The following is a 24,083-nucleotide window of genomic DNA, read 5'->3' on the forward strand; positions in this document are numbered from 1 at the left end:
CTTCCATGGTCATTTAGGATCTAAAGCCTCCAATAAGGGAAGGGTGTGTGTGTGTGTATGTATATATATATATATATATATATATATATATATATATATATATATATATATATATATATATATATATATATATATATATATATATATATATATATATATATATATATATATATAGAGAGAGAGAGAGAGAGATGCTTGCCTTCTCTAAGTACCCTTATTGTGAAGATATATATGCTTACCAATGAAAATTCATTTATCACTTTATGGAAAACGTATTGAGGCTGCAGGCAAACATGTTCTTGATTAGAGATCCTGTCCGCCTACAATGACCATAATTAGCTTTGCACAAGAATTTCCCTCTTATGAAACCAATCCCATGAGAGCAGGGCCTGTCAGTAATCCAAATATTTGGTTTGGGGGATTTTTCCGGCCGTCTCTGAGGTGGCAGAGAGGATAAGAACCAAAAACTGCACATAATTTTTGTCGGTTAATTTTGACATTTTATTCCTCAATATGAATGTGAAATGTTATAAATACCATCCTGAAAGATTATTTTTTTTTCCATGCAGAAATACTTTAGTGGCATGTGGTTCCCAGCTTTTGATAAGATTGGACTCAGGGCATGTTATCCCTATTGTCTGTGGTTTAAGTAAAAAATCACAACAATCTTAGGATCTAATGGTAATGTGTTAGAGATCTGCGACCAACTATCTTTTTAGAGACGGGCTATCTTATAGACAAGCTATCTTTGTGGAGACGGGCTATCTTTGTAGAGACGGGCTGTCTTTTAGGCACCTTTTCTAAGGCCATGTAGGTATTTAGCTTGGGTAGAAAAGATAGTCTTAATAACTTTTATAAATAACTTCCTCTAACTTTGTTATATCTTTTTCAAAATCTTTTTTTATCCATATAATAAGACTAAATAAGCCGGTTGTATTAATTATTATTGCTATTTTTAAAGATCACCACAAGAGAAGACGTGAACCCTAGACAGGCCACAAGCATTAAGGCCGATCTGGAGCCTGAAGCTTTTCGACCAAATCTCAGTGATCCAAGCTTACTTTTGCAAGTTGACCAAATTGAAAAGGTATATTTCTTGGTTAAAACTTTTCAGTTTACTTTCTTATCTATCTAACTTTGTTCTCTTGGTATCCTTCATTGCAAGCATACCTAGGTTGGTTCAAGAGCAGCAATATATCACTGGTGGCAAGCTGATGATTGGTGGCTACTCACATATGCCTCTTGTTATTGGCTCACCAAATATGTCTAGAAAGCTCCCAGTAGTGTATTGCTGCCATAGAGCTGACTTTAACTATATGTTTAACCCTTTAGCAGGGGTAAAACACGTAATTATATTCAAGTAGTAGTAGTATAAAAATAAAATACTGTAACAATACATTTTCTTATTTTTCCTCTTTTTATCTACATTTAATATACTGGAGGAAAATATTATACCACAATTTTTAAATTATATTATTGTAGCGCCTTTTTTTTTAGCAGTTTTAAACTTTTTCTCTTCAAAAAATACAGCCAGTAAGAGAGGACTATAAATGATAAATATACTACATGTTACTGTTAATCCAGTGTTCTTGCATTCTACTAGATCGATTCATTCAATAGGTTTGCAGAATATTGTTATTCATGAGTCATTACATACTTCAGTGATTTAGTCACTGACCTGCATGCCAGTGCTATTATGGTTATAAGCTGAATAAAACAAGCTTGTATGGCTGATATATAAATAGATAGAATATACTGTTTAAAAAGTGTGTCACTTTAATAGGACTGATTCAAGGCTTTCAATGATTTTTCTTTTCTTCTTTTAATATTTGTAACATTTCAATACATTTGTAGTAGATCTTATGTTTTTGCTTAAATGTTTATAGTCATTTTCTTGTACCTTTTATTATTTGTACCTGGTAAACAGCTTAGTAAACATCTTCCGCCCAGAACAATTGGATATCCATGGACGCTGGTCTACAGTACTGCTAAACATGGAATGAGCATAAAAACTCTGTACAGGACAATGCAAGGATTAGACACCCCAGTACTGCTGGTGATTAAAGATAGTGATGCACAGGTATGGTTTGTTCCCATATTATTACAGAAGGGAATTCTGCTAATCCATAAAGAGTTTTGTGAAGTGCTTTGCATGCATTTTAATGTGTTTTCCAATCTGAGGTAATTCCAAGTAGGTTTAAATTGCCTTTGTTCTGAAACTCACACAATGCGTTGCACCGACAGAAAAACAACAGTAATATTCCAGTCTGTTTTTCAGCAAAATTTATGATTTTATTGTTTTTTGCTTTTCTATTTTAGCTTTTAAAGCCCACATTGACCCTTTTTTGAATGGTTTATCTGCTGTTCACGTTACCTTTTTTATGTTTTTATACATGCTAGGTTCACATATCAAGATAGAGCAATAGAACCTATTTTTACCACTGCTGTCATTACCAGTAGCAGGTCACAAGCCATTATACCTGAGCTGCCATAGCGTGAGTCACTCAAGTAATAACAGCTATTACTTTCTTTGGATGCTCCTGTGACATAGCAGCAGTATGGGATAAGTGACAGTACAACATTGCTTCCTCTGATCCTTCTCTCTTTGCTCCTAAAAGCAGCTGTACCACTGTTTCTAACTATATACGGCTCATTGTAGAGATTTAAAAATTAGTCAAACCTCTGGCACATTAAACTCCTCTCTCCTGAGCCTGATTGTCCCGAATAGGTCCTCTTAAAGTTAACAGGATGGTGAAGGGTTTATGTGAGAGTGAATAAGTAAGGGAGACATTGTCTTGTATGCCTTAATTATCGAACAGTGCACTGTTTCTTAAAGAGCCATGATACCCAAATGTTGAAACACTTGAAAGTGATGCAGCATAGATGTAAAAACCTGACTAGAAAATATCACCTGAACATCTCTATGTAAAAAAAGAAATATATTTTCCTCAAAAGTTCCTCAGTAGCCACATCCCATTATAAAGGACTTCTAAGCAGCAAATTAGTATGTCTGTCCCGGGACAGCTAAGGGTTTGAGCCTTGAGCACTCTCATGTTATTTCCCCATTCAGTGTAAGGAAGCTTACAATGAAATCTCATGAGAGTTAAGTCAAATCTCATAAGATCACAGTTAAAGAGTTCATGACCTCAGCACTGATTGGCTGCTGTTCATTTCTTCTTTTTTTATTTCTCTTGTAAGGTGTATCCAGTCCACGGGTTCATCCATTACTTGTGGGATATTCTCCTTCCCAACAGGAAGTTGCAAAGAGGACACTCCCCTAATCCCTACCTCCAGTCATTCTCTTTGCAACTCTCGACAAGATAGGAAGTATAAAGAGATATGTGGTGACTTAGTGTAGTTTTGCCTTCAATCAAGAGTTTATTTTAAACGGTGCCGGCGTTGTGCTGTTTTACTCTCAGGCAGAAATTAGAAGAAGAGTTCTGCCTGGAGGTTGATGATCTTAGCGGTTTGTAACTAAGGTCCATTGCTGTTCTCACACATAACTGAAGAGTATGGGATAACTTCAGTTGGGGGAACGGTCTGCAGATTACCTGCTTTGAGGTATGTTCAGTACTTTTATTTCTAGAGAAAGGATAAGTCTAGAAAATGCTGACAGAACCTTGTGTATATTGCGGTAAGCTAGATGCAGTGATTTTGCAACGACTGGGATCATGCTTACAAAATGGGGTAATACTCATTTTCATACTCATATTTAGTGACAAAACTTTTACATGTTTTTTTCTCTGAGGGTGATAAGTCTTTAGTTGGGGCCTAGTTTTCCACATGGCATAGTCAGATACTCCTAGGAGTATTTCCTTAAGGCCCCTCTGACATCGAGTACATGGTGGGAGGGGCCTAATTTCGCGCTTCTGTTGCGCAGTTTCTTTCAGACTGAGACATCCAGCTTCCCTAGAGGAGTCCTCTTGCAATCGGAGGATCACTATAGAGGGCTTATTTCTTCCCTAATCGTATTTGAGGGCAGGTAGGAGCCACAGCAGAGCTGTGGCAAGGTGCTTAACTGTCTTTTACCGGTGGTTGACGTTTTTTAAATCCGGTTTGGGGGCTAAGGGGTTAATCATCCATTTGCAAGTGGGTGCGATGTTGCTTTAGTCCCTTACTCACACTGTAAAAATTCCGAAGTCTTTACTACATTTTAACACTGTTTTGCAGTTTAAGTGTTAGTTTTTTTTCTCTTAAAGGCACAGTACCGTTTTTGTTTAATTGCTGTATCACATTTATTAAAGTGTTTTCCAAGCTTGCTGGTGTCATTACTAGTCTGTTAAACATGTCTGACATAGAGGAAACTCCTTGTTCAATATGTTTAGAAGCCATTGTGGAACCCCCTCTTAGAATGTGTACCAAATGTACTGAAGTATCTATAAACTATAAAGACCATATTATGGCTTTTAAAGATTTATCACCAGAGAATTCTCAGACTGACAAAAGGGAGGTTATGCCATCTAGCTCTCCCCATGTGTCAGAACCTATAACTCCCGCCCAAGTGACGCCAAGTACATCTAGCGCGTCTAATTCGTTTACCTTACAGGACATGGCGGCAGTTATGAATTCTACCCTCACAGAGGAATTGTCCAAACTGCCAGGGTTACAAGGAAAGCGAGACAGCTCTGGGGCTAGAACAAATACAGAGCTTTCTGACGCTTTAATAGCTGTGTCCGATATACCCTCACTAGGCTCCGAAGCCGGTGCAAGGGAGTTTCTATCTGAGGGTGACATTTCAGATTCAGGGAAGGCTTTACTTCAGTCCAATTCTGAAATGACAGTGTTTAAATTTAAGCTCGAACACCTCCGCTTATTGCTCAGGGAGGTTTTAGCGACTCTGGATGACTGTGACCCCATTGTAGTTCCAGAGAAATTGTGTAAAATGGATGATGTGTTTCCAGTCCCTAAGAGGTTTTTGGAAATTATTACTAAGGAATGGGATAGACCAGGTGTGCCGTTCTCTCCCCCTCCTGCTTTTAAAAAGATGTTTCCCATAGATGTCGCCATATGGGACTCATGGCAGACGGTCCCTAAGGTGGAGGGAGATGTTTCTACCCTAGCTAAGCGTACAACTATCCCTGTCAAGGACAGTTGTGCTTTCCTAGATCCTATAGATAAAAAATTGGAGGGTCTCCTTAAGAAAAATTGTATTCATCAAGGTTTTATTCTACAGCCTCTTGCATGCATTGCTCCAGTTACTGCTGCAGCGGCTATTTGGTTCGAGTCTCTTGAGGAGGCTCTACAGGTGGAGACCCCGTTAGATGATATCTTAGACAGGATTAAAGCTCTTAAGTTAGCTAATTCCTTTATTTCTGACGCAGTTTTTCATTTAACCAAGCTAACGGCTAAGAATTCAGATTTTGCCATTCTGGCGCGTAGGGCGCTATGGCTTAAGTCCTGGTCAGCAGACGTTACTTCAAAGTCTAAACTTCTTAACATCCCCTTCAAGGGACAGACCCTATTCGGGCCTGGTCTGAAGGAGATCATTTCTAATATTACTGGAGGAAAAGGTCACGCCCTTCCTCAGGATCAGGTCCAATAAGTTAAGGACCAAACAGAATAATTTTTGTTCTTTTCGAAACTTCAAGAGTGGCGCAGCTTCAACTTCCTCTAATGCAAAACAAGAGGGAAATTTCGCCCAGTCCAAACCAGTCTGGAGACCTAACCAGGCTTGGAACAAGGGGAAGCAGGCCAAGAAACCTGCGGCTGCCTCTAAGACAGCATGAAGGAGTAGCCCCCGATCCGGGACCGGATCTAGTGGGGGGCAGACTTTCTCTCTTCGCCCAGGCTTGGGCAAGAGACGTCCAGGATCCCTGGGCGCTAGAGATTGTTTCCCAGGGATATCTTCTGGAATTCAAAGGGTCATCTCCAAAGGGGAGATTTCATCTCTCACAACTATCTGTAAACCAGATAAAGAGAGGCATTCTTACATTGCGTTCAAGACCTACTGGTTATGGGAGTGATCCACCCAGTTCCAAGAGAGGAACAGGGGCTGGGTTTCTATTCAAACCTGTTTATAGTTCCCAAAAAAGAGGGAACTTTCAGACCTATCTTGGATTTCAAGATCCTAAACATATTTCTCAGGGTCCCATCCTTCAAGATGGAGACAATCCGAACCATCCTCCCTATGATCCAGGAGGGTCAATATATGACTATAGTGGACTTAAAGGATGCTTATCTCCACATTCCGATTAAAAGAGATCATCATCAGTTCCTCAGGTTCGCCTTCCTAGACAGGCATTACCAGTTTGTGGCTCTTCCCTTCGGGTTAGCCACAGCACCAAGAATCTTTACGAAGGTTCTAGGGTCCCTTCTGGCGGTTCTAAGGCCGCGGGGCATATCGGTAGCCCCTTACCTAGATGACATTCTGATTCAGGCGTCGACTTTTCAAATCGCCATGTCCCATACGGACATTGTTCTGGCCTTTCTGAGGTCTCATGGGTGGAATGTGAACATAGAAAAGAGTTCTCTCTCTCCTCTCACAAGAGTTTCCTTCCTAGGAACCCTAATAGATTCAGTAGAAATGAAAATTTTTCTGACAGAAGTCAGGATATCAAAGCTTCTAACCTCTTGCCGTGCTCTTCATTCCACTTCTCGGCCATCAGTGGCTCAGTGTAGGGAAATGGTCGGCCTAATGGTAGCGGCAATGGATATAGTTCCGTTTGCCCGCCTACATCTCAGACCACTGCAACTTTGCATGTTCAACCAGTGGAATGGGGACTACACAGATTTGTCTCCTCTGTTAGATCTGGATCAAGAGACCAGGGATTCTCTTCTCTGGTGGTTATCTGTGTCCATCTGTCCAGGGGAATGAGTTTCCGCAGGCCAGAGTGGACTATAGTGACGACAGATGCCAGCTTTCTGGGCTGGGGCGCAGTCTGGAACTCCCTGAAGGCTCAGGGTTCGTGGACTCAGGAGGAAGCCCTCCTTCCGATTAAACATTCTGGAACTAAGAGCGATATTCAATGCTCTTCAGGCTTGGCCTCAACTTGCTGCGGCCAAGTTCATCAGATTTCAGTCGGACAATATCACGACTGTAGCCTATATCAACCATTGGGGAACAAGGAGTCCCCTGGCCATGATGGAGGTTTCCAAGATAATTCTATGGGCAGAGATTCACTCTTGCCATCTCTCAGCTATCCATATCCCATGAGTAGAGAACTGGGAGGCGGATTTTCTAAGTCGGCAGACTTTTCGTCCGGGGGAGTGGTGGGAGCTCCATCCGGAGGTATTTGCCCAGCTTATTCATCTATGGGGCAAACCAGAACTGAATCTGATGGCGTCTCGTCAGAACGCCAAGCTTCCTCGTTACGGGTCCAGGTCATGGGATCCCCAGGCAACGCTGATAGATGCTCTAGCAGTGCCCTGGTCCTTCAGCCTGGCTTATGTGTTTCCACCATTTCCTCTCCTCCCTCGTCTGATTGCCAAGATCAAGCAGGACAGAGCTTCAGTGATTTTGATAGCACCTGCGTGGCCACGCAGGACTTGGAATGCAGATCTGGTGGACATGTCATCCTTCCCACCATGGACTCTGCTGCTGAGGCAGGACCTTCTACTCCAAGGTCCATTCAAACATCCAAATCTAGTTTCTCTGCGTCTGACTGATTGGAGATTGAACGCTTGATTTTATCAAAGCGTGGTTTCTCCGAGTCGGTCATTGATACCTTGATTCAGGCTCGAAAGCCTGTCACCAGGAAAATCTATCATAAGATATGGTGTAAATATCTTCATTGGTGTGAATCCAAGGGTTACTCGTTGGAGTAAGGTCAGGATTGCTAGGATACTATCTTTTCTCCAAGATGGATTGGAAAAGGGATTATCGGCTAGTTCCTTAAAGGGACAGATTTCTGCTCTGTCTATTCTTTTACACAAGCACCTGGCTGATGTTCCAGACGTTCAGGCATTTTGTCAGGCTTTGGTTAGAATCAGGCCTGTGTTTAAACCTGTTGCTCCGCCATGGAGTTTAAATTTAGTTCTTAAAGTTCTTCAAGGGGTTCCGTTTGAACCCTTGCATTCCATAGATATCAAGCTGTTATCTTGGAAAGTTCTGTTTTTAGTAGCTATCTCTTTGGCTCGAAGAGTTTCAGAGTTATCTGCTTTACAGTGTTACTCACCTTATCTTGTTTTCCATGCGGATAAGGTGGTTTTGCGTACCAAACCTGGATTTCTTCCTAAGGTTGTTTCTAATAGGAATATCAATCAAGAAATTGTTTTTTCTTCTCTGTGTCCTAATCCTTCTTCCAAGAAGGAGCGTCTGTTGCACAACCTAGATGTGGTTCGTGCTTTAAACTTATACTTACAAGCAACTAAAGATTTCCGTCAAACATCTTCATTGTTTGTTGTCTATTCTGGAAAGTGCTACGGCAACCTCTCTTTCTTTTTGGCTGAAAAGCATCATCCGTGGTCTTCGCTTCATACTTTTTCCAAATTTTCCAAATTTGATACTTTTGCTTCTTCGGGGGCTATTTTTGGGAGAAAGGTTCTACAAGCAGTGGTGCCTTCCCTTTAGGTACGTATCTTGTCCCTCCCTTCATCCGTGTCCTAAAGATTTGGTATTGGTATCCCACAAGTATTGGATGAATCCGTTGACTCGATACATCTTGCAAGAGAAAACAAAATTTATGCTTACCTGATAAAGTTGTTTCTCTTGCGATGTATCGAGTCCACGGCCCGCCCTGTCTATTTAAGACAGGTAGTTATTTTTTATTATAAAATTTCAGTCACCTCTGCACCCTATAGTTTCTCCTTTTTCTTCCTAAGCCTTCGGTCGAATGACTGGGGGGTGAAGTTAGGGGAGGAGCTATGTAGACAGCTCTGCTGTGGGTGCTCTCTTTGCCACTTCCTGTTGGGAAGGAGAATATCCCACAAGTATTGGATGAATCCGTGGACTCGATACATCGCAAGAGAAAGAAATTTATCAGGTAAGCATAAAATTATTATTTTTTTTTTTTTTTAGATAGAGAAGTTTAAAATAGTTAAGCCTGTAGTGTGTGAAGGGCAGGTCACTGTTAGGTTCAAACCTAGGTTTTTGCTGGCATCAAGGTCAAATGATTATTAGTCTAGTGCACATGCGCGTTCCTGCTTGTCCCTCACAGCAGGCACCAGTATAGGCAGCTGTGCTTATGTATGTAGCATAAGCAGCATACAAAATAAACAATGCACATGCCTGAGCACACCTTCCTACTTTTGGTCGAGACCACATCCCACTTGAGTGGCATAGACCAGAAGTAACTGCAAAATATAACCAATGGAGGGAAAAAGGTATGAACCTTTATTTTTTTCCTATAATTGCTACACTGCAGTGATCTTATGAGGTTCCTCTACTGTATTCTGCTGCTGTTTTTATGTAACTCTTGCCCACAGTTTAATGTCCCTTTAATGAGCTAGTCTGTAGTCATCTCTTTACAGGGGATATTAAGGTTAGATTAGGCTCTATCAATTGCTATTTTTTTTGGGAGGGGGACTAAACAGTTATTGAACATAATCACTACATTATCTATTTGATCCTGTTTGTTTTGTTACAGATTTTTGGTGCATTGGCATCTGAACCATTTAAAGTAAGCGATGGCTTTTATGGTACCGGGGAAACCTTTTTATTTACATTCTGTCCAGAATTTCAGGTAAGGGTTTGTTTTTTTGTAATTTATTAATTGTATTTATTTTTAATTCTATGAATAAGTATGTGTTTGCCATAAGAATTGTGCCATAGCCAGGTAAAACTTTTGAATTGATACTGAAACTGGCAGACAGTACATGCTGTCATACAACATGAAAACAAATAAATAGAATTATTTTATTTTAGGAACAATAAATGCATTTTATCTATATTGTAAACTTAACTTATTTTTTTTTTAATTTACTTTTCCAACTTGTATAGTAATTAATTTCCCTTCTCCTGGAACTCCCTGCTGCTGTGGGAAAAGTTGTCTCTTGACTTATATAAAGCAAGTATTTTAGTGCACACTTATTTACTCTATAGTTTTGTGGGTTTTTTTTTACTTATAATAATACATCTATATATACCTGTGACAATTGGTTACAATTTAATTAGGATTTACTACAACATTTTACTCCTTGTGGATATCCATTAACAGACATGAATCACATTTCTTTATACTAGTAAGAACTGCAATATACATGCATCTCTGAAACCATTACATTATTATTTTAACTTTAGAATTACAAATTTGGATAACATTTAAAACCGCCTTATTCTTTTTAATAATCTGGTGTATTCTAGCTTTCTTTTATGTAATTGGCAAGAGTCCATGAGCTAGTGACGTATGGGATATACAATCCTACCAGGAGGGGCAAAGTTTCCCAATCCTCAAAATGCCTATAAATACACCCCTCACAACACCCACAATTCAATTTTACAAACTTTGCCTCCTATGGAGGTGGTGAAGTAAGTTTGTGCTAAGATTCTACGTTGATATGCGCTTCTCAGCTTTGTTGAAGCCCGATTCCTCTCAGAGTACAGTGAATGTCAGAGGGATGTGAAGGGAGTTTCACCTATTGAATGCAATGATTTTCCTAACGGGGATCTATTTCATTGGTTCTCTGTTATCGGTTGTAGAGATTCATCTCCTACCTCCCTTTTCAGATCGACGATATACTCTCATATTCCATTACCTCTACTGATAACCATTTCAGTACTGGTTTGGCTATCTGCTATATGTGGATGGGTGTCTTTTAGTTAGTATGTTTCATTTACTTAAGACACTCTCAGCTATGGTTTGGCATTTTATATAAAGTTCTAAATATATGTATGTACTTATATTTGCCATGATTCAGGTTTCAGTATATTTCCTTTTTTGCAGACTGTCAGTTTCTTATCGGGGAAATGCATTTTTAAGGGAAAAAAATTTCTTACCTGAGGTTTATTTTTTTTTCAAATTGACTCTTTTTAAAGATTGCGGGCTGTATTAGGCTCGCGAGGGCGCAGAATGCTAAAATTTATTGCATCATTCTTGACGCAAGATTTTTTTGGCGCGAAAGTTACGTTCGTTGACGCAAATAAGTAATTTCCGGCGTCTTAGTTGGCGCCGAGTCCTTCACGAGGTTGCGTCATCTGTGACACTAGTGTTTCGTTTCTGGACGTTTTTGGCGCCAAATTTTTTTTTTCTATTTGTGTTGCGTCATACTTGGCGCCAAATATTTTCATTATTTCAGACCCCATTCCTTTGCCTCTGGCCTTTTTTCTATGTCAGAGGGCTATGCTGTTTGCATTTTTTCCCATTCCTGAAACTGTCATATAAGAAAATTGATAATTTTGCTTTATATGTTGTTTTTTCTCTTACATTCTGCAAGATGTCTCAATCTGATCCTGTCTCAGAAATCTACTGCTGGAATCCTGCTGCCTGATATTGGTTCTACCAAAGCTAAGTGCATTTGTTGTAAGCTTGTGGAGGCTATACCTCCAGCTGTGGTTTGGAATAGTTGTCATGATAAACTTTTACATGCAGATAATGTTTCCATCAGTAGTAGTTCATTACCTGTTGCTGGTCCTTCAACATCTAATGCTCAGGATATTCCTGTAAATTTAAGAGAATTTATTTCTGATTCCATTAGGCTTTGTCTGCCATTCCGCCTTCTAATAAACGTAAAAGGTCTTTTAAAACTTCTCATAGAGTTGATGAAATTTCAAATGACCGACAGCATACTGATTTATCTATCTCTGATGAGGATCTGTCTGATTCAGAAGATCCTGCCTCAGATATTGACACTGACAAATCCTCTTATTTATTTAAAATGGAGTATATTCGTTCTTTATTAAAAGAAGTGTTGATTACATTAGATATGGAGGAGACTAGTCCTCTTGATATTAAAACTAGTAAACGTTTAAATTCTGTTTATAAACCTCATGTAGTTATTCCAGAGGCTCAATACTTCTTTTATTCCTTCTTCAAGGTTTAAAAAATTGTCTCCTTTGCCAAATGATAGATTGGAGTTTTGGGAAAAGATCCCCAAAGTTGATGGGGCTATCTCTACTCTTGCTAAGCGTACTACTATTCCTAAGGAAGATAGTACTTCTTTTAAAGATCCTTTAGATAGAAAGCTTGAATCTTATCTAAGGAAGGCTTATTTATGTTCAGGTCATCTTCTTAGGCCTGCTATTTCTTTGGCTGATGTTGCAGCTGCTTCAACTTTTTGGTTGAAAACTTGAGCGCAACAAGTATCGGATCATAATGTGTCTAGCATTGTTAAATTAATTCAACATGCTAATAATTTAATTTCAATTGATGTTAGATATGTCTTTAGCTATTTTAGCTAGAAGAGCTTTATGGCTTAAATCTTGGAATGCTGATATGACTTCTAAATTGACATTGTTATTTCTTTCTTTCCAAGGTAATAAATTACTTGGTTCTCAGTTGGATTCAATAATTTCAGCTGTCACTGGGGGGGGGAAGGGAGCTTTTTTGCCTCAGGATAAAAAGTCTAAGGGTAAATTTAAAGCTTCTTACCGTTTTCGTTCCTTTCGATTTAATAAAGAACAGAAATCTAATTCTTCCCCTAGGGAATCTGATTCCAATTGGAAGCCTTCCTCAATCTGGAATAAATCCAAGCCATTTAAGAGATCTAAACCAGCCCCCAAGTCTGCATGAGGGTGTGGCCCTCATTCCAGCTCAACTGGTAGGGGGCAGATTAAAATTTTTCAAAGATGTTTGGATCAATTCAGTCCAAAATCATTGGATTCAGAACATTGTCTCTCAGGGGTACAGAATAGGTTTCAGAGTAAGACCGCCTGTGAAAAGATTTTTTCTCTAACGCATTCCAGTGAACCCAGAGAAAGCCCAGGCTTTCCTGAAGTGTGTTTCAGACCTGGAGTTATCAGGGGTAATCATGCCAGTTCCGTTTCAGGAACAGGGTCTGGAGTTTTATTCAAATCTATTCATTGTCCCAAAGAAAGAAAATTCTTTCAGACCAATTCTGGACCTAAAAATTTGAATAGTTATGTAAGAGTACCAACTTTCAAGATGGTGACTATAAGGACTATTCTGCCTTTTGTTCAGCAAGGACATTATATGTCTACAATTGACTTGCAGGATGCTTACCTTCATATTCCGATTCATCCAGAACATTATCAGTTCCTGAGATTCTCTTTTCTAGACAAGCATTGCCAATTTGTTGCTCTTCCATTTTGCCTAGCAACAGCTCCAAGAATCTTTTCAAAGGTTCTGGGTGTCCTACTCTCTGTAATCATAGAACAGGGTATTGCAGTGTTTCCTTATTTGGACGATATCTTGGTACTAGCTCAGTCTTTACGTTCTGCAGAATCTCACACAAATCAACTAGTGTTGTTTCTTCAAAGACATGGTTGGAAGATCAATTTACCAAAAAGTTCTTTGATTCCTCAGTCAAGGGTAACCTTTTTAGGTTTCCAGATAGATTCAGTGTCCATGAATTTGTCTCTGACAGACAAGAGAAATTTAAAATTGGTTTCAGCCTGTCGGAACCTTCAGTCTCAGTCATTCCCTTCAGTAGCTATGTGCATGGAAGTTTTAGGTCTCATGACTGCAGCATCGGACGCGATCCCCTTTGCTTGTTTTCATATGAGACCTCTCCAGCTTTGTATGCTGAATCAATGGTGCTGGGATTATACAAGGATATCACAATTAATATTCTTAAATCCCAATACTCAACTTTCTCTGACTTGGTGGTTAGATCACCATCGTATAATTCTAGGGGCCTCTTTGTTCGTCCAACCTGGACTGTGATCACAATAGATGCAAGTCTTTCAGGTTGGGGAGCTGTTTGGGGATCTCTGACAGCATAAGGGGTTTGGAAATTTCAAGAGGCGAGATTACCAATCAATATTTTGGAACTCCGTGCAATTCTCAGAGCTCTTCAGTTTTGGCCTCTATTGAAGAGAGAACCGTTCATTTGTTTCCAGACAGACAATATCACAACTGTGGTGTATGTCAATCATCAGGGTGGGACTCACAGTCCTCAGGCTATGAAAGAAGTATCCCGGATACTTGTTTGGGCAGAATCCAGCTACTCCCTAATTTCTGCAGTCCATATCCCAGGCGTAGACAATTGGGAAGCGGATTATCTCAGTCGTCAAATTTTACATCCTGGAGAGTGGTCTCTTCACCCAGATGTGTTTTCTCAAATTGTTCAGATGTGGGGGCTTCCAGAAATAGATCTGATGGCATCTCATCTAAACAAGAAAATTCCTAGGTACTTGTCCAGGTCCAGGGATCCTCAGGCAGAAGCAGTGGATGCATTGACACTTCCTTGGTGTTATCAACCTGCTTATATTTATCCGCCTCTAGTTCTTCTTTCAAGAGTGATCTCCAAGATCATCATGGAGCAATCGTTTGTGCTGCAGGTGGCTCCAGCATGGTCTCACAGATTTTGGTATGCAGATCTTGTTCGGATGTCCAGTTGCCAACCTTGACCACTTCCATTAAGGCCAGACCTTCTATCTCAAGGTCCAATTTTCCATCAGGATCTCAAATCATTCAATTTGAAGGTATGGAAATTGAACGCCTAGTGCTTAGTTATAGAGGTTTCTCTGACTCATTGATTAATACTATGTTACAGGCTCATAAATCTGTTTCTAGAAAGATTTATTATCGAGTTTGGAAGACTTACATTTCATGGTGTTCTTTTCATAAATTTTCTTGCCATTCTTTTAGACTTCCTAGAATTTTACAGTTTCTTCAGGATGGTTTGGATAAAGGTTTATCTGCAAGTTCCTTGAAGGACAAATCTCTGCTCTTTCTGTTTTATTTCACGGAAAGATAGCTAAACTTCCTGATATTCACTGTTTTGTACAGGCTTTTGATCGTATCAAGCCTGTCATTATTCAATCTCTCCTCCTTGGAGTCTTAATTTGGTTTTGAAGGCTTTACAGGCTCCTTTGTTTGAGCCTATGCATTCTTTGGACATTAAATTGCTTTCTTGGAAAGTGTTGTTCTTTTTGGCCATCTCTTCTGCTAGGAGAGTTTATGAATTATCTACCCTTTCTTGTGAATCTCCTTTTCTGATTTTTCATGAGGATAAGGCAGTTTTGCGGACTTCATTTAAATTCTTACCTAAAGTTGTGAATTCTAACAACATTAGTAGAGAAATTGTTGTCCCTTCTTTGTGTCCTAATCCTAAGAATTCTTAGGAGAGATCGTTACATTCTTTGGATGTGGTGAGAGCTCTGAAATATTATGTTGAAGCTAAAGATTTCAGGAAGACTTCTAGTCTATTTGTTATCTTTTCTGGTTCCAGGAAAGGTTGGAAGGCTTCTGCCGTTTCTTTGGCATCTTGTTTAAAGCTTTTGATTCATCAAGCTTATTTGGAGTCGGGTAAAACCCCGCCTCAGAGAATTACAGCTCATTCTACTAAATCAGTTTCCACTTCTTGGGCTTTTAAGAATGAAGCTTCAGTTGATCAGATTTGCAAAGCAGCAACTTGGTCTTCTTTGCATACATTTACTAAATTCTACCATTTTGATGTTTTTGCTTCTTCAGAAGCAGTTTTTGGTAGAAAAGTTCTTCAGGCAGCTGTTTCAGTTTGATTCTTCTGTTTATGATTTAAGTTTTTTCATTTTAATTATGAGATTAAACTTATGATTTGGGTTGTGGATTAATTTTTTTTCAGCGGAATTTGCTGTTTCTCTTAAGTGTAGTCAGTCCACGGGTCATCCATTACTTATGGGATTATATCTCTTCCCCAACAGGAAGTTGCAAGAGGATCACCCAAGCAGAGCTGCTATATAGCTCCTCCCCTCACATGTCATACCCAGTCATTCTCTTGCAAGCTAACTAAAGATAGGTCGTTGTGAGAGGTCTGTGGTGTTTTTAAACTTAGTTTATTTCTTCAATCAAAAGTTTGTTATTTTAAATGGCACCGGAGTGTGCTGTTTGTTTCTCAGGCAGCATTAGAAGAAGAATCTGCCTGCGTTTTCTATGATCTTAGCAGACGTAACTAAGATCCGCTGGCTGTTCTCGCACATTCTGAGGAGTGAGGTAACTTCAGAAAAGGGGAATAGCATGCAGGGCCCCCCTGCAAACGAGGTATGTGCAGTAAATTATTTTTCTAAGCAATGGAATTGACTGAGAAATTACTGCTGATACCAATGTAATGTAAGTTCAGCCTTAAATGCAGTGGTAGCGACTGGTATTAGGCTGAGGAGTGTGTGTACACTGAAGTATTTTTCTAGGGAATGGAATTTGACTCAGAAAATACTGTTAATACTGAAGTAATGTGTGAGCCTTAACTGCAGTAAAAGCGACTGGTAGCAGGCTTATTAATAACACTTCATAACTTTTAAAATGTATGTTCAAAACGTTTACTGGCATGTTATTCGTTTTTTGTGAGGTACTTGGTGATAAAACTTATTGGGGCATGATTTTTACCACATGGCTAACTTTTGTTTCTGCATAGAAACAGTTAACTGAGCTTCCCCACTGTTGTAATATGAGTGGGAGGGGCCTATTTTAGCGCTTTTTTGCGCAGTAAAAATTCAGTCACAATCTTCCTACTTCATCCTCCATGATCCAGGACGAATCTGTTGGTTCACTATGTATGAAGGCCAATGTGGAGCCCCATAGAAGGTTGTGTACTAAATGTATTGATGTAACTTTAAATAAAAGTCAGTCTTTACATGCAAAGAAATTATCACCAGACAACGAGGGGGAAGTTATGCCGACTAACTCTCCTCACGTGTCAGTACCTTCGCCTCCCGCTCAGGAGGTGCGTGATTTTGTGGCGCCAAGTACATCAGGGAGGCCCTTACAGATCACTTTGCAAGACATGGCTACTGTTATGACAGAAGTATTATCTAAATTGCCAGAACTAAGAGGCAAGCGTGATAGCTCTGGGTTAAGGACAGAGCGCGCTGATGATGTGAGAGCCATGTCCGATACTGCGTCACAATTTGCAGAACATGAAGACGGAGAGCTTCATTCTGTGGGTGACTGATCTGATCCAGGGAGACTGGATTCAGAGATTTCTCATTTTAAATTTAAGCTTGAGAACCTCCGCATATTGCTAGGGGAGGTATTAGCAGCTCTGAATGATTGTAACACGGTTGCAATTCCAGAAAAATTATGTAGGTTGGATAGATACTATGCGGTACCGGTGTGTACTGACGTGTTTCCTATACCTAAAAGGCTTACAGAGATTATTAGCAAGGAGTGGGATAGACCCGGTGTGCCTTTTTCCCCTCCTCCCATATTTAGGAAAATGTTTCCTATAGACCCCACCACACGAGACTTATGGCAGACGGTCCCTAAGGTGGAGGGAGCGGTTTCTACTTTAGCTAAGCGTACCACTATCCCGGTGGAGGATAGTTGTGCCTTTTCAGATCCAATGGATAAAAAATTAAAAGGTTACCTTAAGAAAATGTTTGTTCAACAAGGTTTTATCTTACATCCCCTTGCATGCATTGCGCCTGTCACTTCTGTGGCGGCATTCTGGTTTGAGTCTCTGGAAGAGGCCATTCGCACAGCTCCATTGGATGAAATTATGAACAAGCTTAAAGCACTTAAGCTAGCTAACGCATTTGTTTCTGATGCCGTCGTACATTTAACCAAACTTACGGCTAAGAACTCCGGATTCGCCATCCAAGCGCGCAGAGCGCTATGGCTTAAATCCTGGTCAGCTGACGTGACTTCTAAATCTAAATTGCTTAATATTCCTTTCAAAGGGCAGACCTTATTCGGGCCCGGCTTGAAAGAAATTATCGCTGACATTACGGGAGGTAAGGGCCATGCTCTACCTCAGGACAGGGCCAAATCAAAGGCCAAACAGTCTAATTTTCGTGCCTTTCGTAACCTCAAGGCAGGAGCAGCATCAACTTCCTCCGCTCCAAAACAGGAAGGAGCTGTTGCTCGTTACAGACAGGGCTGGAAAACTAACCAGTCCTGGAACAATGGCAAGCAGGCCAGAAAACCTGCTGCTGCCCCTAAGACAGCATGAAGAGAGGGCCCCCTATCCGGAAACGGATCTAGTGGGGGACAGACTATCTCTCTTCGCCCAGGCTTGGGCAAGAGATGTCCAGGATCCCTGGGCGTTGGAGATCATATCTCAGGGATATCTTCTGGACTTCAAAGCTTCTCCTCCACAAGGGAGATTTCATCTTTCAAGGTTATCAGCAAACCAAATAAAGAAAGAGGCGTTTCTACGCTGTATACAAGACCTCTTACTAATGGGGGTGATCCACCCTGTTCCGCGGACGGAACACGGGCAGGGATTCTATTCAAATCTGTTTGTGGTTCCCAAGAAAGAGGGAACCTTCAGACCAATCTTGGACTTAAAAATCCTAAACAAATTCCTAAGAGTTCCATCATTCAAAATGGAAACTATTCGAACCATCCTACCCATGATCCAAGAGGGTCAGTACATGACCACAGTGGACTTAAAGGATGCCTACCTTCACATACCGATTCACAAGGATCATTATCGGTACCTAAGATTTGCCTTCCTAGACAGGCATTACCAGTTTGTAGCTCTTCCCTTCGGGTTAGCTACGGCTCCAAGAATCTTTACAAAGGTTCTGGGCTCACTTCTGGCGGTACTAAGACCGCGAGGCATAGCGGTGGCTCCGTACCTAGACGACATTCTGATACAAGCGTCAAGTTTTCAAACTGCCAAGTCTCATACAGAGATAGTTCTGGCATTTCTGAGGTCGCATGGGTGGAAGGTGAACGTGGAAAAGAGTTCTCTATTACCACTCACAAGGGTTCCCTTCCTAGGGACTCTTATAGATTCTGTAGAGATGAAAATTTACCTGACGGAGGCCAGGTTATCAAAACTTCTAAATGCTTGCCGTGCCCTTCATTCCATTCCACACCCGTCAGTAGCTCAGTGCATGGAAGTAATCGTCTTAATGGTAGCGGCAATGGACATAGTACCATTTGCGCGACTGCATCTCAGACCGCTGCAATTGTGCATGCTAAGTCAGTGGAATGGGGATTATTCAGATTTGTCCCCTCTACTAAATCTGGACCAAGAGACCAGAGATTCTCTTCTATGGTGGCTTTCTCGGCCCCACCTGTCCAAGGGGATGACCTTTCGCAGGCCAGATTGGACGATTGTAACAACAGACGCCAGCCTTCTAGGTTGGGGCGCAGTCTGGAATTCCCTGAAGGCTCAGGGATCATGGACTCAGGAGGAGAAACTCCTCCCAATAAATATTCTGGAGTTAAGAGCAATATTCAATGCTCTTCTAGCTTGGCCTCAGTTAGCAACTCTGAGGTTCATCAGATTTCAGTCGGACAACATCATGACTGTGGCTTACATCAATCATCAAGGGGGAACCAGGAGTTCCCTAGCGATGTTGGAAGTCTCAAAGATAATTCACTGGGCAGAGTCTCACACTTGCCACCTGTCAGCAATCTACATCCCAGGCGTGGAGAACTGGGAGGCGGATTTTCTAAGTCGCCAGACTTTTCATTTGGGGGAGTAGGAACTTCATCCGGTGGTCTTCGCTCAACTGATTCATCGTTGGGGCAAACCAGATCTGGATCTCATGGCGTCTCGCCAGAACGCCAAGCTTCCTCATTACGGATCCAGGTAAAGGGACCCGGGAGCGGCGCTGATAGATGCTCTAGCAGCCCCTTGGGTTTTCAAGATGGCTTATGTGTTTCCACCGTTTCCGCTGCTGCCTCGACTGATTGCCAAGATCAAACAGGAGAGAGCATCAGTGATTCTGATAGCGCCTGCGTGGCCACGCAGGACCTGGTATGCAGACCTAGTGGACATGTCGTCCTGTCCACCATGGTCTCTGCCTCTGAGGCAGGACCTTCTAATTCAGGGTCCTTTCAACCATCCAAATCTAATTTCTCTGAGGCTGACTGCATGGACATTGAACGCTTGATTCTATCAAAGCGTGGCTTCTCGGGGTCGGTTATTGATACCTTAATACAGGCTAGGAAACCTGTTACCAGAAGAATTTACCATAAGATATGGCGTAAATATTTGTATTGGTGCGAATCCAAGAGTTACTCATGGAGTAAGGTTAGAATTCCTAGGATATTGTCTTTTCTACAAGAGGGTTTAGAAAAGGGCTTATCCGCTAGTTCGTTAAAAGGACTGATTTCTGCTCTGTCTATTCTTCTACACAAGCGTCTGGCAGAAATTCCAGACGTTCAGGCTTTTTGTCAGGCTTTGGCTAGGATTAAGCCTGTGTTTAAGACTGTTGCTCCGCCGTGGATCTTAAACTTAGTTCTTAACGTCCTGCAAGGCGTTCCATTTGAACCCCTTCATTCCATTGATATTAAGCTGTTATCTTGGAAAGTTCTGTTTTTGATGGCTATTTCCTCGGCTCGAAGAGTCTCTGAGTTATCTGCCTTACATTGTGATTCTCCTTATCTGATTTTTCATTCAGACAAGGTAGTGCTGCGTACTAAACCTGGGTTCTTACCTAAGGTAGTTTCTAACAGGAATATCAATCAAGAGATTGTTGTTCCATCATTGTGTCCTAACCCTTCTTCAAAGAAGGAACGACTTTTGCATAATCAGGACGTAGTCCGTGCCCTGAAGTTTTATTTGCAGGCAACTAAAGATTTTCGTCAAACATCTTCCCTGTTTGTTGTTTACTCTGGACAGAGGAGAGGTCAAAAGGCTTCGGCTACCTCTCTCTCTTTTTGGCTTCGTAGCATAATACATTTAGCCTATGAGACTGCTGGACAGCAGCCTCCTGAAAGAATTACAGCTCATTCTACTAGAGCTGTGGCTTCCACCTGGGCCTTGTTCAGAGGAGAATTGCCTGGTATTTTGGTGCTGGACTGACCATGTAGGCGGGATCAGACTGATATACTACAGGAACGTTTTCCTCTGTGAAAAGCACAATTGGGCAGAAAGAAGCTACTACCAGGTGGCAACCGGGCCATAGAACAAGCTATTGATGCTGCTGTTCGTTCCTGGCAGACTGCTTCTCATTCTGTTTTGCATATGTAAATATGACCCTGGGGATAGTCTCCCTAAGGGTGATGGGGGAAACCAGACGTGGACTCCTTGCCCAATGTGCTTAGAGGGATATGGCTGCACCTCACTGACGAGGCCCAAAGGAGGCCGAAACGATCGTCTGGGGTTGTCATGTTCCTTGTTCAGAGGAGAATTGCCTGGTATTTCTGTGCTGGACTGACCATGTAGGCGGGATCAGACTGATATACTACAGGAAAGTTTTCCTCTGTGAAAAGCACAATTGGGCAGAAAGAAGCTACTACCAGGTGGCAACCGGGCCATAGAACAAGCTATTGATGCTGCTGTTCGTTCCTGGCAGACTGCTTCTCATTCTGTTTTGCATACGCCTTTAAAAATGAGGCTTCTGTTGAACAGATTTGCAAGGCTGCGACTTGGTCTTCACTTCACACTTTTTCAAAGTTTTACAAATTTGACACTTTTGCTTCTTCGGAGGCTATTTTTGGGAGAAAGGTACTTCAGGCAGTGGTTCCCTCCGTTTAAAGTTCCTGCCTTGTCCCTCCCTTCATCCGTGTACTTTAGCTTTGGTATTAGTATCCCATAAGTAATGGATGACCCGTGGACTGACTACACTTAACAAGAGAAAACATAATTTATGCTTACCTGATAAATTTATTTCTCTTGTAGTGTAGTCAGTCCACGGCCCGCCCTGTCTTTTAAAGCAGATCTAAATTTTGAATTAAACTCCAGTCACCACTGCACCCTATGGTTTCTCCTTTCTCGTCTTGTTTCGGTTGAATGACTGGATATGACATGTGAGGGGAGGAGCTATATAGCAGCTCTGCTTGGGTGATCCTCTTGCAACTTCCTGTTGGGGAAGAGATATAATCCCATAAGTACTGGATGACCCGTGGACTGACTACACTACAAGAGAAATAAATTTATCAGGTAAGCATAAATTATGTTTTTTATTTTTATCCCTCCCTCTCTAGTGACACTTGCGTGGAGTTCCACATCTTGGGTATTGCTATCCCATACGTCACTAGCTCATGGACTCTTGCCAATTACATGCAAGAAAACATAATTTATGTAAGAACTTACATGATAAATTAATTTCTTTCATATTGGCAAGAGTCCATGAGGCCCACCCTGTTTATGGTGGTTATGATTTTTTGGTAGCACAATTATTCCAATTTTGTTGATGCTTTTTACTCCTTTCTTTATCACCCCACTACTTGGCTATTCGTTAAACTGAATTGTGGGTGTGGTGAGGGGTGTATTTATAGGCATTTTGAGGTTTGGGAAACTTTGCCCCTCCTGGTAGGATTGTATATCCCATACGTCACTAGCTCATGGACTCTTGCCAATATGAAAGAAATGAATTGATCAGGTAAGTTCTTACATAAATTGTTTTTTTTATCACTTAGAGCAATTTTTCACAAATGTATTTCTGTTTCTGCAATGTTCCAATTGAGAAAGTGGACTGAATTCAATAATTATAACTTGGTTATACTTTTAAGTGATAGTAAAGTCAAAATTAAACTTTCATGATTCAGGGAGTGCATGTGTTTCCAATTTACTTACATGATCAAATTTGCTTCATTCTCTTGATATCTTTTGTAGAAGTGGCTCAGGAACAGCATTGCAGTACCAGGAGCTAGCTGAACACATCTGGCGAGCCAATGACAAGAGGCATACATGTGTATCTCCCATCAGTGCATTGCTGCTCCTGAGCTTACCTAGGTATGCTTTCCAACAAAGGATTCTAAGCTAATTTGAAAAAAAAGTACATTGAAAATTTGTTAAAAATTGCATGCCCTATTTGACTCATGAAAGTTTTTATTTTTTACTTTAATGAATGAATGAGATGAACCAAATCAAATAAAAATTACACATGCATGTTGCTTGATATTTTAAATTTTTTTGGTAGGTCTTTAAATGGACAGGAGATAATATGTTTTTCATTAAAGGAGATATGGATTCGTTAGCATTTGGTGGAGGAGGGTAAGTATTTTTTCTTATAAACAATAAAAAATAATATTTTGACGTTTTCCAAACTCAAACTTTTGGTGTTGCTGTTGTGATTTTTAAAGACATACAAGCTAGAGGCTGTAGGCTTTATAAATTAATGTATTGGTATTGCTCATGATTTCCCAGACAGCACAGGACACACACTATGTACACATATCGTATCTGCAATTTGTTTTTAAAACAAAAAGTGAGATATCTACAGACGGGTTGCAAACACATCACGGAGAGCCACATGCATCGTACAGACATCCAGCTGGACAGCAGTATTTTAGAGCAATGGTGATCAACTTTCTTTCTTATGGTGGTGAGAGTCTGATTCCTTACTGTTGTGAATTTATCACCTGGCCACCAGGAGGAGGCAAGAGCTTTAAAATCTGCCCTACTTCCCTGACCTTCCCAATATTTTTTTTTTGCCTCATCTAGGAGCAGGCAAAGATAGAGGTGCTCAGGAGCTTATTCGAGAATTAGTGATTTTAATCCCATTTTTTCCTCATAAAGTGAATCTTGGAAGAGAGGGCCATAGGAGAGTACTGGCTGTGCAATGTAAATCTCCTAGTGGGATTACTAGTCACAAGCCTGCCACAGGTGTTGCTGGGACAGTTTCTGTAGCCTCCTCCTGTTTGGCCATGAAGATGTACTTCCTCAGTATTTACTCTACTGTCTGTCACAATACAGGATGGGCTGTCTGCTGTATCCTCAGGACTTACATCTGGATAAGAGCAGTGAAGGTGACAATTGCTGGGTAAGTACCTGCATGTTTCACACAGCCCAGAGGCTACAGGAAGTGTATACTGTTTGTGCACAATAGAAATTCAGCAGCTGCTTTACTCCTTGCCATGTTTTATAATTCAATAACATTGGGCATTGAGGGTTCCTTATTTTAGGATAGAACCTATTAGTTTTTTCCTGCATTTTAGTTCTCCAGGTTCAGATCATGGCAACTATAGACTTGTAGCTCTTCCCTATTGTTCCTTATAACTCTTGTGTGCTGAGAGTTAACTATCTCCTTCTTTCACCTGACATGCATGAGTGAGTGTGTTTTTATACTCTTCATTATCCTTGTTCCCTAGTCTATGTCGGTAAAGCGACTACCGCCTTCCGTGAGAGAATGGTGAATCATCGATGTGCCATTAGGGAGGCTATCGACAAAGGGACCTTGGATCAGCCTGCGGCGCATTATTTTG

The 24,083-nt window shown here is 40.9% G+C and overlaps 1 protein-coding gene across 3 annotated transcripts in view; it reads left to right on the plus strand.

Annotated features, from left to right (window-relative positions):
* Positions 1–24,083, plus strand: part of OXR1 (oxidation resistance 1) — a 420,839-nt gene that overhangs the window by 373,243 nt on the left and 23,513 nt on the right. For all 3 annotated transcript variants that reach the window (XM_053715278.1, XM_053715279.1, XM_053715280.1), the window contains 4 exons: positions 962–1,087; positions 1,928–2,080; positions 9,525–9,620; positions 22,799–22,872. In XM_053715278.1, coding sequence (XP_053571253.1) covers positions 962–1,087; positions 1,928–2,080; positions 9,525–9,620; positions 22,799–22,872 — 449 coding nt within the window. The remainder of the gene's footprint in view (positions 1–961; positions 1,088–1,927; positions 2,081–9,524; positions 9,621–22,798; positions 22,873–24,083) is intronic.

Source organism: Bombina bombina, chromosome 5 (assembly GCF_027579735.1).
Source record: "Bombina bombina isolate aBomBom1 chromosome 5, aBomBom1.pri, whole genome shotgun sequence".
Taxonomy (NCBI): Eukaryota; Metazoa; Chordata; class Amphibia; order Anura; family Bombinatoridae; genus Bombina; species Bombina bombina.